A 15,402-nucleotide genomic window follows, 5' to 3' on the forward strand; every position below is an offset into this window, starting at 1 on the left:
AAATATTTCTATCTAATTACCTCCACGTGATTACAAGATCTTTTATTCAATGTGAAATCTTTGATTGCAATGAAATAGTCAATTTAAGATTTTGAATTACAAAACATTTATCTCTTATAAAATGTCTATTTCTTGACATGCAAAAGAGAGTTCTTTATACTGACATGCTGTATTTGGCAAAACTTTTAGGAAGTGTGGGTCCTCAATGCTCTTCAACTTCGAACTTTATTTGGCCTTTTTAACTTTTTTTATTCGAGTGTCACTGATGAGTCTTTTGTAGACGAAACGCGCATCTGGCGTACAAAATTTCACCAATCCTGGTATCTATAAGTTTAGTTCTATACTCAGTGAAAAAAATGTATTCCTAAAATGTTAAAGGGAATAAGAAAGCTCAACCACAGTTTTCTTTAGAAAAAAGGGGGGAATGATTATACCAGATTATCTTCCATGAAAAATTATTGACTTCATATATATTTTACTGCATAAAACAAGTTATAACTTAATTTGATGTCAGATTCTTATAAATATAGACGACATTTTAAAAAGAATAGTATGACAACTTGATTTGGACATGTTCAAAACTACATGTATAACATAACTGATAACAATAAATATGTATAGAAATAAGCAGCATAATAGTATACATGACATGGAATTCAAATCTAATAGGATTGTAAATTCGCATTATTTTTCCCTTCTCACTATTAACGGTGCTGACTTGACTGTGGTTCATTGAACAGTTTGATTAAATCAAAACAATTAGCAACAGCGTCAAAATTTTGAATAAACTGCCAATGGTAATGAGAAACACTTCCTTTTTTCTGAACAATTAAGGAAACAGTAGTTTACCGTTGTTCAAATCTCATATATCGATTAAGAAGATACAAATCTAGGTAACAAAAAAAAATGAGGGAATATAATGTTTGTTTTTTTGTTTTTTTGTTTTTTTTTATATTTTAATCCGTGAACTTTGGATTTTAGTGTATATATTCTTAGTTTTACTATAAACTTTTATGTGTGCAACATAAACTTTTTATAACTCCTCATTCGGAAATAATTCCAATGAGTAGGTGTTCCATAATTGGAAGTTAATACGTATAGAAGAAGAAGAAGATAATGAACTCCAAATAAAGCATGAGTAAGACCGGGTGCGTCTATTGGGTAAACTTTTTCTGCTATGTATGCATCGCCCACAATCCGAATCAAAATGTCACAATCGGTACTGGAACATAATCGGTAAAATTACAAATAAAACTCACCATAGATACCAGGCTTAAAATTTTGGTCGCCAGACGCGCGTTTCGTCTACAAAAATACTCATCAAAATACTCGAATCAAATACAATTAAAAAGGCCAAATAAATGACGAAGTTGAAGAGCATTGACGGCCTCAAAAATCCAAAATTTTGCCAAAAACTGCTAAGGTAATCTATTCCTTGTGATTAAAATCCTTAGTACTATCTAACTACAAATGATAGCTTCTCGTTATTTGATATCAGTCTTTACATTATGAATATGCTTTAACCTGCGATCCGTTTTCAGATTAATTTGTCTTCAGATTCCTATTTACCGAATACGATTACTTAAAAGCGGAATATCCTTAGTCAGCAATAGCTCACAGTTCTACTTATTGTATTGAATTTTTTACAGTCATAGAAATGGCTTCACGATTAAATCTCATAATCAAAGAAATTAAAACTGATTGATAACATGTAAAATCAAACCACAATTAGTATAGGTGCGCTATAATGAAAAAGATAAGCAAAAGTTCTTGTTCATTGTCATGGGTATATGGATGTTAATTTTATACCCTTAGAGCTGAGGTAAAATAGCCCAAATCGCATAAAAGTTTGTTTTAACACCAACCAACGATTTGAAAATCAATCCATGTTCAAACCTGAGATCAGGAAGAAAAGTTTGTGTTTTGTTTGAAAGTTTGTTTTTTTTTCTCCATTTTTTCGAAATAACAATTTAGGAATTTTACTTCGGGAATATTTTGTTTTTCGTGTTACCTACCTCGTTCAACTGATATTTCCTAAAGAAAATATCTGAATGCGTGTTTTTCATCAACAGATGTTTGAGATATTTTTATATTTAAGCATATTAATTAGGTCACTGTTTATTGCATTGAAGTAAGATTTCTTTTTTAAATGTATGTTGTTTATTTTTTTGGTGTCGAAAATTTTAATATGCTAAACCTAGAAGAATCTGGTACTGTTTTATAATCTTTCTATTTACTTTATAGTACAATTAATTTCATTTTAAAAAATTATTTCAGAGCATATTTTTTCTTCTATATGGCTGTCGTGGTCGAGTGTTATCGTGCACGGATTGAAAAAAAACATGCTAGCAGAAATTCATATAGCATTGAGAACAAGAGTCTCTTAAGTGCCCGTATCGCCAACTTGTCAAAAAGTGAAAAATTAAGCAAAAGCTCGAAAATTAGTCCAAAATCGACATGTAAGTGCAATAACCTATATATGGAGTCTTCCTATGTATTAAGTCATATTTGAATTTTTGTACATCTTGTATTGCTTATTTTTTTTAATGTTTTCAGTTTGAACCGATTTATTACAGTTTTTAAAAAAATTATAGGCAAATAACTAAAAAAATTGAACAGAATCGTCTTAGGGCAAATATTACTATATGGGGTCATATAATGGTTTTTGTCATATAATATAAGTTATATGGTTCGCTACTGACCCCCTACGGATCCATAGAGGGTTAGTAAAATCCATAGGGGGTGAGGCCGACGGCCGAATCCCCTATGGATTTAATTCACCCTCTATGGTCTGTAGGGGGTCAGTAGTGAACCGTATAACGAATTTATCGCACGCGATACTTTTTCTGCAGAAAAATAAACAAATACAAAAAAACATCAATAGATGACGTCACCATTAACAGTAGCCGTGACGTCATGAACCTACTATGAAATCTACTAACCCCCTACGGGTCCATAGGGGGTCACCACGTGACGGCGTTAAACCAATCACAACGTAATAATTTACCCGCGGTGCGATAAGCAGACTTATAAATATGGTATTGCTGATAATTGTTGCTGTCTTGTCTATTATAATTTTTGACATAATAGGCAAAAACTAGAAAATAAGTAAAAAATTGCAAGTTATGGGCAAAAACTCTTATAGGGAGTCATCCGATGGTTTCTAACATATGACATTTTTGTATAACTTTCATTTCTGATCCTTTTTACTGCTGTCAGACGCTACCCATCTGTTATAGTTTTAGTGATAATAGACAAAAACTAGTAAATAATTCCCGCAAACACGTTTAACCCCTTCACATTATACATGTGCCTGTCCAAAGTCAGAGGCATGTAGTTTAGTGTTTGTCGTTTGTTGCTGTATATCATATCTGTTTTTCGTTTTTTTTTTTTTTTTTTACATTAATTTGTTTGTATTGTTTTACATTTTGTCATGACAGACTGGGAATTGTTTTTGCTTATTATGTAGTATAGGTTTTTCTTATTGTCGAAGGCCGAACGGTGACCTTAAGCTGTCAAAATATAAGGAGTCATCTGAAAATTTTGTCGAAATTAGGGAGAAGCTAGATCTCGACTTTTTGAGCATTGTTGCCCTGTCAGATTGTCTCTTTCTATCGTGGTTATCAACATATTACACAGTAAATGCATTTAACCCTTATATTCTATCTGACTATGCTGTTTGATTGTCAGGAAGAAGAAAAAAAAACAATCGGTGATGGCGATATCTCACATGGACCTTTGGGGCAAGGTGAGCTAATCATGTGGACTACAAGTTCAGCTACCATATATTTTGAGGTAACACCAAATTCACCTGAATTCTTTTCATTTTCTTAGAAGTACAAAAGCAAGATTTTAGTGACATTAATAAACAAAAGTTAATTTTTTGACAAATTGCATTTTGTGGAAACTTCATCTCCTTTCAAAAGAACTGCACCCTGTGAAAATTATACAAACTGACAAACGAATAAAATTAAGGAATTGGCGTTGCTGGTATGCATGTCCGTTAAAATCAGCATGTTTTCCTTGTTCCTCCGGTAAAATCAGCTTATAAATTATATTGTCAAATGTCATTAAGTTTGTGTTTGTGACACTTAACAGATTGTATAAAGTAATTTATCCAACAGCACTGTTTTTTTTCTTGAAATCTAAAGTTATATACATTAAAATTACAATAAATATCACATAAAACTATATACATGTATATTAAACAGCTACAAATTTCAAAATTGCATTTAACATACATATAGTGACTAACATTACAGATATTGACTTATTTCTCCGAATTTTCTTAATTGTTATATTATATGTTATGATTTCTTGAAAACAAAACCTCGAATAAACGATTTCAGTTGACAGGACTTCAGTGTTTGGATTATCTCCCGTTACATAGTCATAAATGTACATGCGGGTCTGGATGGGGTTTACAGAATAGACAATAATGGGCAAAAAGTGCAGAATAAATGGCGAAAAAATAAAGAAGAGAAAAATAGGCCCAAAAAATAAAAGAATGGAGAATAATGAGGTGCTAAAATATAATGAATAGAGAATATTTGGCAAAATTTAAAAAGAATAGAGAAAAACGGCTTAACAAATTACATAACTGAAGGCCCCCATTCCAGACCCTCGTACATTGGCCGACACAATTTAAGAAAAAGAACGTACACACAATCAAAAAGATCACAATGGCATTAAATTGCAAAAATATTAGAAATGAAAACTATTTAAAACATAAAAGGTCAAATATTGGCCATATCTTATCTTGTCGAGTTTTTTCAAATGTTTATTCAGATCAATATTGGCAAGATTTTTTTTCGAATGAGCGAATGAATTTCTGTTACATTAGTCTATTTGCCCATTACCGATTTGGTTCTATAATTACACACTCTTTACACGAGTTGAATCGCTTTACCATTATAAACTGGTACATTAAATATGTTATGTCACATATTTTGGTAAAATTTTGCATAAAACTTTTGCAAGTTGAACTATTATAACTGAAAACCGAAAAAAAATTAATACAATTTCTGAAATATTATTGAATGAAATTATTCGAAATAGATGTACATTTGAATAGAAAGCAGATACATCGGCGAACAACGTTTATCAGCTGTTTACAGTATTTGACCAAAATCTGGGACAACCCATTTACTGTAAATTGACCTAAACCAGACAAACTGATTTGCTGCTCATCTAAAGCATAAGTTGTATGTGATTTATAAGCGTTCCAACAAATGTTTATTAAAAATAACTATCGATATCAAAAGTGCTTCGTAAATTTGCTTTTCCGGTAGCTCCTTGTTGATCCTCTGAAGGGCAATAACTCGTACAAATAGAATTATATTACAGGGTCAATTACGGAATGGGCAAAGAGACTTACTGAAACAAGTATTTGTATATAATTTGTAAAAACGATCCGATCATCTACCTAAACCTAAAATTAAAAAAAAAAACCATTAACCAAGCAAGAATGAAACATTCAGTTTTTGTTGTCACAAATGGAATTTGTTTGTTTGTTTTTCAAAGGATTTAAATTACAACACATGATGATTCTTGGAATGCAAAATCTCTGTTTCCGAATAAATTCCGAGTATATATTGAACACGTATCTAATCATTCGTAGTACTACCACATTACCCATCGCAGTTTTTCATTAAGATTTTCCTCCTCTAATTTAGTAGGAACCTCTAATATTGCACAAGTAACATTTGAAACATCTCCTGAAAAAAAAAATAATATCAAGACAATGTATTGCAACAAATCTTAGTGATACGTTTTTGTATCTGTACAGTGTTAGGTCAAAAATGTTTCACCTTTCCCAAATGCACGCATTATTTCAAATAAAAACACTTTTCTAAAACATGGTCTAAAACTAATTTGAGGTCCGATTTGGATGACCTTTTTTATATGTTAAACTGACCAATGTGTACAGTTTTTTCATAGTTATTTTGAAATATTTTAATGACATGTCATTACTGAGAAATCATTATTTGTATACAAATTTGAAATTAAGTGTAATTGTTTCCTATAAAGCCATATGTTTTTTGTGCAGAAATTCATACTTGTCTTTAAAAAAATCTTTATAAATCATAAATGAACTTAACAATTACTGCAAGAAACTGCAGACATTTCCTGTAACTAATGAGAAAAATAAATGGAAAATGTGTCCATGGGACACAGATGGTGCCCCCTTTGCATATCCCGTTATAAAGAGGCATAACTCGATTGACTGATTGATTGATTGAGGCAAACTAAAGTTAGAGAACTGAAACCAATTTTGGGACGTTCGGACGGACGGAGAAGAGTAATACCTCCAGTGACGGCGGGGGCATGAACATTCATTCAATTTGGATAGGAAATATTTTCAGTCGAATTTTTTTATTAGAAATGTGTTTTTATATGAAATAATAGGGGGACTTCGGATAGTGGAAACACTTTTGACCTAAGAAAGTAACTATATAGTTTTTATATTAAAAATATGTTCAGATGATCATTATTACTTACCTAAACATATGTATACAAAGTCATTGTAACATATTTTATATGACTTACAAAAAGGTATCCAACCAAAGATGATATGATATAAAGTTAACGATAATACTTTGTTTAAATTGATATTATTTGTACTTTCTTGTTATTAAACTTAACGATTCCTTTCCACAAAACTTTGTCATGATCAAGAAGTTTTAAAACTTTAAAACATTTCTTGAAAAATTGTACTAGTTCCGCAAAAAAACAGATTATGTATTCGTGTGCTGTGATGCGGAGCTGCGACGAAAAATAAGAAATAAATTGTGTGACCTGAATATACAAATATAACGTATAAGTTCGGTTAATTTTAGAATATCAAATGTCGTGAAAACATCATCCCAAACCCTAAATATATCACTTGTCAAACACAATAGCAAACAAAATCACCAAAGTATATGTTTAAGAACCAAAACCAAAATCACTCAAAATAAATATATAAAATAAAAGATTTACGGTATAATAAAAGATCAAAGAATTTCACATATAATACTTACCGTGATCTTAAAAAAAGAACAAGTATTGATTTATTGCAACAATGTAAACAATCTTATTTTTATATAGCTGAAGAATTTAAATATTTGTTTTCGTTATGCACACATCCGGGTAAACTTATCGATCCTTTAAATGAACTTGTTCTAATTACCAATTCAACACTATAATTATAGATTTTTGAATTTGGTTTTTATCGGTCTTAATATTGATTTTGTTATCAATAAATCAAAAACTAAATATTATAGCTATACACTACCATGTTCGTAAATTCACGGTCCTTCATTCTGTCGATACCTATGTTTTGGCATTGCACAAAGTAATGTTTTTCTCTGACTGTTAATGACATCTTTACATTTAATTCATTGGATATTGGGTGTTTACGGATCTACATTTAAATCTTATATAGTACATGATTTATTTTTATTACTGGTAATTTGCTTTGAACTAGCCTTCGGTAAATTCGAGTACACTCAGATCTATACTTTGTGTCTTTTGTTTATCTGTTATACCAGCCTGTAATTCAGTGGATGTCGTTTTTTGTTGTATATCATATTTGGTTTTTTTATTGCTTTGTACAAAAATCAGGCCGTTAGTTTTTTCGTTTGAATTAATTACATTTGTCATTTCGGGGCCTTTCATAGCTTGCTATGCCGTATGGGCTTTGCTCATTGTTGAAGTCCGTATGTAAACCTATAGTTGCTAACTTCTTCGTCATTTGGTCTCTGGTGGAGAGTTGTCTCATTACCATTCATATCATGCACATCTTTTTATAACAGAAGCATAACATTAAATATAATGTGAACAAAATTCACTTTATTCGAAATTTTTCTTTTTGTCAAAAGAAGCCTTTTTTTTTTAAGCATTTTTCGAAAAATACTAGAGGTTCTGCATGCAGCTTTCTAATTAGTAGCATTCACTCATAATATATATCTTTTAATCACCAGATAATGTCGAATAAAACCAAAGCACATGCATTATTGTCAGCTTAATATTAAAAGAAACTATACCTTTTCGAAATCTAAAGTCTTCTTGCCACTGACCTCGTGATATACTGTAGTATTCAACAATACGAACGGCCTGTCCTGTCTCCATTAATGAGCCTCCAAACACGTAGATTCTATCTCCTAAATTAAAGGCACAGTATTTAAGTTATATATTTTTACTATGTAGAGTAAACGATTTTTTTCATTCACCAAGTTAAAAATTAGAAGATTGTTAAAAACTTAATGGCAATTGAATATTAAATAGACTGAAAAATATTCAATTCCGCTTCGTTCGAACTCTTGGATAGTCGTGTCATTGGCAGTAATACCATATCGCCTTATTTTATATCTAAATATTTTTCAACAATTTTATATATTTCATGATTTTTTTTTATTTTGGATATGATTGGTGGTCTTGTACGTTTTGTTTTAATATATAAATACTAAAACATTTGTCTATCAAACTTGCAGTTTTCAGCTATTTTTAGGCAATTGTAACATGTTTAGAATTTAGCCATAGTACTTTAAGATAATCAAAGAACACACATGACGCTGTGATATTTTAATTGTGAATAAAGATCGAAAGTATTTTTGAAAATACATTTTAGTGATTTGTTGGTTACCTTTCCTAAATAGTGTAATCCAATTCATAAGATGAGTATAAAAATGACAGTAGAAGAATAGAAATTAAAGCTCAGTATAACAAATTAGACAACACCAGAAAATAATCATATGAGCTTCATTTAATGATTACAGCAAAAGCTATCTGTGGGTGATACTGTAGTAAAAAAGTAGAAATTTGCATAGGAGCACATTTAGATAGTTAAGACATTATACGAAAAAATTATAGCAAACATGGAGAAAAGGTAATAAAAACGTCCAGCTGAGCATCTGAGCCCAAGCTATGGTAAGCATATGAATAATGGAAATTTACAAATTGGTCATCATTCAACTATGGCTTATGCAAATTTAACATGGAGCACATTTCCTAAAAACTTGAAAATAAAAAACTTGTATACAATGGATTAAAGTTGCAGTATCGAAAACTAAATCTTCTAACAGATATATTACGGAAAAATACAATTTATAAAGTGTTATCTTCACACAGTTTTATTTTTGTTTATTATTATTCAAAGAACAATAAATTTTATTTCGGGGTCGGCTTTAATGTCAAGTTGAATGTTAAAATTGTCGAAAAATTATCTGTTTTTTTTATTCAACAGTAAAAAGAGTTATATTTTTTCTACATGTTCATCACAGAACAAAATAAATGAAATAGTATAAAATAAAAAACGAACTCCCATCTAGGGCAGCTCACATATTTTCTGACAAAATTTGCGATCTATGTTGTTTTGATAACAAAAATTTAAAGCCTCTCGTTTTTAATGGTTGGAGCTTCAGACAAGTTTCAACCATTTCCAAACACTTCCAAACTAAGCCACTTTAATTAAACAAAAATTACATTTCCTTAGTGATTCAAAATATTCCCATCTCTCGGATGATCAATGGCTATCACTGATGATAAATCAAACTCTAAAGCAGGGGAGACGTTGCTTTGATAAAGTCAGGGTAACGTAACAGAGACGACGTTGCCATTGTTTCGGAGTTCGTAATTATTTGTATTACCGTAATGTTTCTTCATTTCGAAAGAAATCCACTGGACGTTAAGCAACCAACAATCAATCAATTAATGGAAAGAAAGCTGAGACTGGTTAGAGTAAATTAAATGGTAACAATTCTCACCTACTACTATAGCACCAGCGCTGTGTCTTCCATAGGTCATTGCTGGTAACTGGTTATGCCAAGGAGAAATCATTTCACCAACAATATCGGTCCCATGTTCTGTCCTACTTAAAGCAGACACACTTGTAGTGTATGAATGCATCCTCCTCTCTGTCATGAATCTATATTTACCGCTTGCTTTCTCCATTTTTGACGATACTCCTGTAAAATAATACATGTTTCGTGTTCAGATACTCGTATGCTTTAGCTCGTGTGCACCTCTTGTTAGACATCTATATTTAACCATCATATCTGACCATTCAAAATTGCCATTCACAATAAATGGAGATATGTTTTTAATTGAAAAACAAAACATGAATTGAATTCTTATAATTGTTAACTTCAGTTATTTTTAAAGAAATGTTTCACTCCCTAGGTTAAAAAGTAAAAGTGATCAAATCCTACTGGAAATTGAATGTTAGTGGGTCTATATCAAAATACTTGAAATGCTGTTTCAAAATTTTACATATTTGTCATGAAATCGAAAAGTTATTCGGCACCACATGTTTTTGTTAAAGGGATTTTGATACACAATTGCACGTTTTTTTTTATATATATTTTTGTCAAATGTTGCATCGAAGGACATCGCTTACCAAAATGAATTTATGTGTATTTATAAAGACAATACATACCTTCACTTCCAACATAAATTTGGTTCTGCTTAACGAAGTCCTTCTTATACATTTTGGGAAAAAGTACAAACAGTTGCGGAGTAGGGTTATCTTCGGGCGTTTATAATTCGATGATCTATTTATAACTAAGCTAAAATATTGTTAGAACACACATTTGACTGTGATACTATGAATTTACATGTAGGTAAAGATTGAAAGACTTTAAAGTGTTCCATAGAAAATAGTAAAAATCTAATATGAATTTTTAAACATTCATTTCATTAAATTTCATATATAATGTGCAACACTTTTTGGACCAATAGCGCATTTTCCAATTACAACCTTTGCTTCAGATTTTAGATTTATTTGCTAGGAAAACAACACATGTGTAGGATAACTGTATCTGTGTGATTGCGCAAAGAAAATTTAGAAAAGGTTAGGTATATCAAAACCATTTAACTGTGAACCAGGCCATTTCCATAAGGTTTTTATAAATTATTAATACAGGTGTTGCTTCCATTTGATTTTTTTTTTCTTCTAAAATTCAAATAATAAAAATTGATAATTCGACTTTTGGAAATATAAGTGTTTGATATGTATGCTTCTTAAATGGGTTCGATGGTCTGTTCGGGGCAAATTAGGACGAAAGACCCGTATGTTGAGAGTATATTACATAAGATATTATATATTCTTTTCTTTTTCCGAAACTTTCTCAGGGAAAGGACATTTGGCTGTTAATAGAATCCAACATCTTTAGCTAAGGCGTCATATATTTGTAGTATTTTAAATCTTTGTTCAACGAAGTTCAACCTTTTTAATTGATAAGTGTTTGTTAAAGGTAATGAAAACAGAATTTTTTTCCAATACAGGCAATTGTATATGAAAATTAATTTCTAAAAGAAGCTTAGTTAACTTTTGTTTCCCTGTTACCTCCAATTAAAAAATTCTTTATTTTATTGGATACATTATACACAACCAAAGCAATGTTGAAATATCTTTTCACTTATTATACCAATCTCATGATTGAAAATATTTCAAATTTACGGATTTCCCTATCAATATCAGTTCATTCATTCTCTTTTCATTGAAGTCTAGTGAGATTTGTGATGTCATAATAAATAAACAGCTGCGCCACGAGCGCATGATACGCCCGTCGTCTTGTGTGTGAGGTTTTATGCAATAATTATAAATCGTTTCTGAGATATGGCGCGACATGTGACCCCCCCCCCCTTTTTTTACAAAAAGCTCAATAACTTTTAAAATAAAATTTTGAATCATCACCAAAAAGTATACAGATCTTTAGATTAATATAACTAAGAAGTGTGTTAAGTTTTAAGCAATAATCATAAATCGTTTTTGAGATACGGCGCGACATGTGAAAAAAAACACCCCGCTGTTTTAGTTACAAAGTCCCGTAATCCAAAAAGTTTTAATCTTATTTTCATAAAAAAGTATACAGATCGTTTGACCATCATAAGAAACAACTATGTTAAGTTTCATGAAATTTGGATAAGTCGTTCTCAAGTTACGGTGCGACATGTGGACGCCGAACAGACGGACGCCGGACATTTGTATATATACCATAATACGTCCCGTCAAAATTTTGACGGACGCATAAAACTATCAGAACTGGTCTCTTTTTCACCGGCGGACGTCATAGCTAATACGTTTCTCCGTTGAGAAACAGTTTTTCTCTTATTCTTGCCCGATTTGTCCTTTTCCGGACCTGTTGATTATTTTTATTTAATCAACGTGTGGTTTGTTTGGTCTCAGTTCTTCATTGTTTACATATCGATTATGACGTCTTGCTTTCCTCTAAAATTCTTATTGTGACGTCATGAAAAATGGCGACCATGCCGGATGACGTCACATAGAAAGAACACATATTTTTGCAGATCATTCGAAAAGAAGGATGAACTTTGGTCTGCATATCGTCTAAAAATCATTAGAGAAACAGATTCCGCCACCAAATTACGTGCAATACAATATTTATCCGCTCTCGACAGTTAAACTCTAAATATTTAAAACGCTCGGCGAGCCTCGCGTTTTAAATTTGAAAATTTAACTGTCTTGAGTGGATAAATATCGTATCATACTTGATGCAGTGGTAGAATCTATTTACATTTTTTTTTTCATTGTAATTTGACATCTGAACAATAAGAAAATAAACTATTATAATTATCTGAACGTTTTTAGTTAACAAAGCTTGTTGATATTCTCCTGTATTTTTAAGCTGTGTTATTCCTTAAGCAGTTGATTACTGTTGTTGTAGGTATTATCAATGTGCATTTTAACATAAGCGTGTATATTTAGTTTTGTTCCTAATGGTATGAAAGGTTTTTTTTATAACAGATACCCATTTTGTAATGTACAAATCAGATGTAAGGCGTGGACAAGGAATAAGCACTGTAGATTGTGAATGTTTAAAATAATTGATTGTTGTTTGCTGAATTCCATATTGCAATTATTCTATGTATGTTAACTGGCATTGCAAAAAATTATTTGAATAAGATAATACTGGAATTTCTTCAATTATGTATGCCTTTTAACGGGCTCTGACTAGTTTCCGATTAACCACATGTTAATTAAATGAGAAGAGACAACAAGGAAATGTGGAAGAAACATCCTTTAAATCATAATGTTTTTTCATCTTCGTGATATATGCCAGTGTCTTATTCGTTAGTATTCCTTGGTTTTGTACATTTTCCTTCATTATTAGCATATTTGGTGTAGTTTTCAAAAACCGATCTTCTTGATCAAAAATGGGCATTGATGCCCTTCACATTTGTCCTGTATAATTTTCAAACATAATTATCCATTGCACGCGGCATTTTACATTAAATCATAACAGAAACATAGTCTTCCAGTGTATCCCGTTTACAACAATATTAATTTTTTTTGGTAGTAAAATTTTTTAATTTTCAAACTCTCAGCAAGCCGCGCATTGAAAAGTTTAATATAAAATATCATTTTCAAATGCTGCGTGTAGTATAAACTATTTCTATCTATTTTATTTTGATATTCATTTATCTATCTGCCATATAATATTTTGATCAATTAAATAGCACTAGACTAAATTCATGAATAATGCATCATGCTAACTGTAATCTGATTCATGTTAACATTTTTTTTTACCGATTATGGAGACATTTTCTAGAAATAGATATTTTGCAATGGCCAACACATGGTTACGTTTAATAAACAAAAGAGAATGATTTTGCACTAGAATAAAGTTACCTTGATCAAGTAAACAGATATAAGAAAATAATGAAATATTTCCCTTTCGTTATGTTGTTGATCACTTGTAACCGTACACGAAGTCGACAACAACACGTAATTTTACTAGATGTTTTTGATCTGTAGGTAAGGAACAAATTGTCGGATACTATGCTAAGGCCAGCAGTTTACCATTAAAAAAGTCCGCTTCCTCAACCAAAACAAAAACTAGAAGGGAAAAGTATGAACATAAATTTACTCGAGTCTGTTAAATGTCGCAGTTGAATTAGAGTTATGTCATTATTTGAACGGGAAATGAAATTAAACATTTATGGAGATAATATAATAAAAGTTCCCATATCAATTTAGGTCTTGCATGTACGCGTTCAAATAAGGTGCTAAAATTGCAAGATAATTACATTTATTTCCATGGCATAAAAATACAAATAACACTATTTTCTTACTGTTAATATATAGAATACCAGTCAACAAGAAAGTCGACAATTGTTTTGAAATAATTTATACGTGAGAGTGGCGGTAGCTTTTTCTTATTCGTATCGGTACTTATACATCCTTTGGCTTCCCATTCTGAAATAAATGTATAGATCACATGGAACAGGTCTTTTCCGGCAGTGTAATTTTACTAAATTTTCTGACTGGCATATAATTTACATGAATTATGTATGTATTAAATGGCAAAAATTAATCTGTTGGATAAATATAGATTCTACCACTGCATCGAGTGGGATACGATATTTCTCTACTATGCTTCACAGATGACGACGGATATGTTCAAATCGTCGTAACCACAATCCCGTCCTCCTTTCCCCCGAATGTGACCTACCAAATTAGACTTATCACCGGGTTTGCACTTACATGAGCAACACGACGGGTGTCACATATGCAGCAGGATCTGCTTACCCTTCCGGAACACATGAAATCACCCCCGGTTTTTGGTGGGGTTCGTGTTGCTCATTTTTTAGATTTCTATATTGGGTTTTGTTTACTGTTGTTTGTCTTTTGGTCTTTTTCATTTTTTTTCCAATGGCGTTGTCAGTTTGTTTTCGAATTATGAGTTTGAATGTCCCTTTGATGTCTTTCACCTCTCCAATTCGAGACAGCTTACTTTTTCATATCTATTCCGCGAGGCTTGTCGGGCTTTATAAATATTCAAATTTAACTGTTGAGAGCGGAGAAATATAGTTTTGCACGGGATTCCTTGGTGGAATCTGATTTTCTTATGATTACTTATAGACCACATTAAAGCAGACTTTATCTATTTAATTAAAGATCTCCAACAAGATCTGTTATTTATATGCGACGTCATCAGGAATGGTCGCCTGTTTTCGTGACGTAACAATGGGAAATCAAGAGAAAAGCAAGAAAACTTGACGTCATAATTGAATTTTGACCAATGAATAAATGAGATCAAACGAACCACACGTTAGTTATAAACAAATAATCAGCAGGTCGGGAAAGTTTAAATCGGGTAAGAATTAGAGAAACATTTTTCTTTATTCCAAGCCGATGAATACTTCCCCGACTGGTTGTCAAAAATTCAAAATTGACGTCAAATGTTCATGTTTTGGGGTTTGTCGGGCTATTGGTGCGTCACGAAAAGGGATGATCATGTCTATAATGACGTCATATAAAAAAAACCCTCTTTTTGCAGATCTTTGACAACGAAAAATAAACTGCCTACACATATCGCCTAAAAATCTTCAGAGAAATTAACACCGCATTTTTGCGCCTGTCCCGAGTTAGGAACCTCTAACCTTTGTTAGTCTTGT

The 15,402-nt window shown here is 31.5% G+C and overlaps 1 protein-coding gene across 2 annotated transcripts in view; it reads right to left on the bottom strand.

Moving 5' to 3' along the window:
- Positions 1-4,183: 4,183 nt before the first annotated feature.
- LOC127730039 (kelch-like protein 31) overlaps positions 4,184-15,402 on the bottom strand; it is a 31,572-nt gene continuing 20,353 nt past the window's right edge. For both annotated transcript variants that reach the window (XM_052238082.1, XM_052238083.1), the window contains exons 6-8: positions 9,747-9,947; positions 8,028-8,144; positions 4,184-5,717 (exon numbers count right to left, since the gene is read on the bottom strand). In XM_052238082.1, the coding sequence (XP_052094042.1) occupies positions 5,623-5,717; positions 8,028-8,144; positions 9,747-9,947 (413 nt within the window). In that variant the 3' untranslated portion in view covers positions 4,184-5,622. The remainder of the gene's footprint in view (positions 5,718-8,027; positions 8,145-9,746; positions 9,948-15,402) is intronic.

Source organism: Mytilus californianus, unplaced genomic scaffold (assembly GCF_021869535.1).
Source record: "Mytilus californianus isolate M0D057914Y unplaced genomic scaffold, xbMytCali1.0.p SCAF_2, whole genome shotgun sequence".
NCBI classification, from domain to species: Eukaryota; Metazoa; Mollusca; class Bivalvia; order Mytilida; family Mytilidae; genus Mytilus; species Mytilus californianus.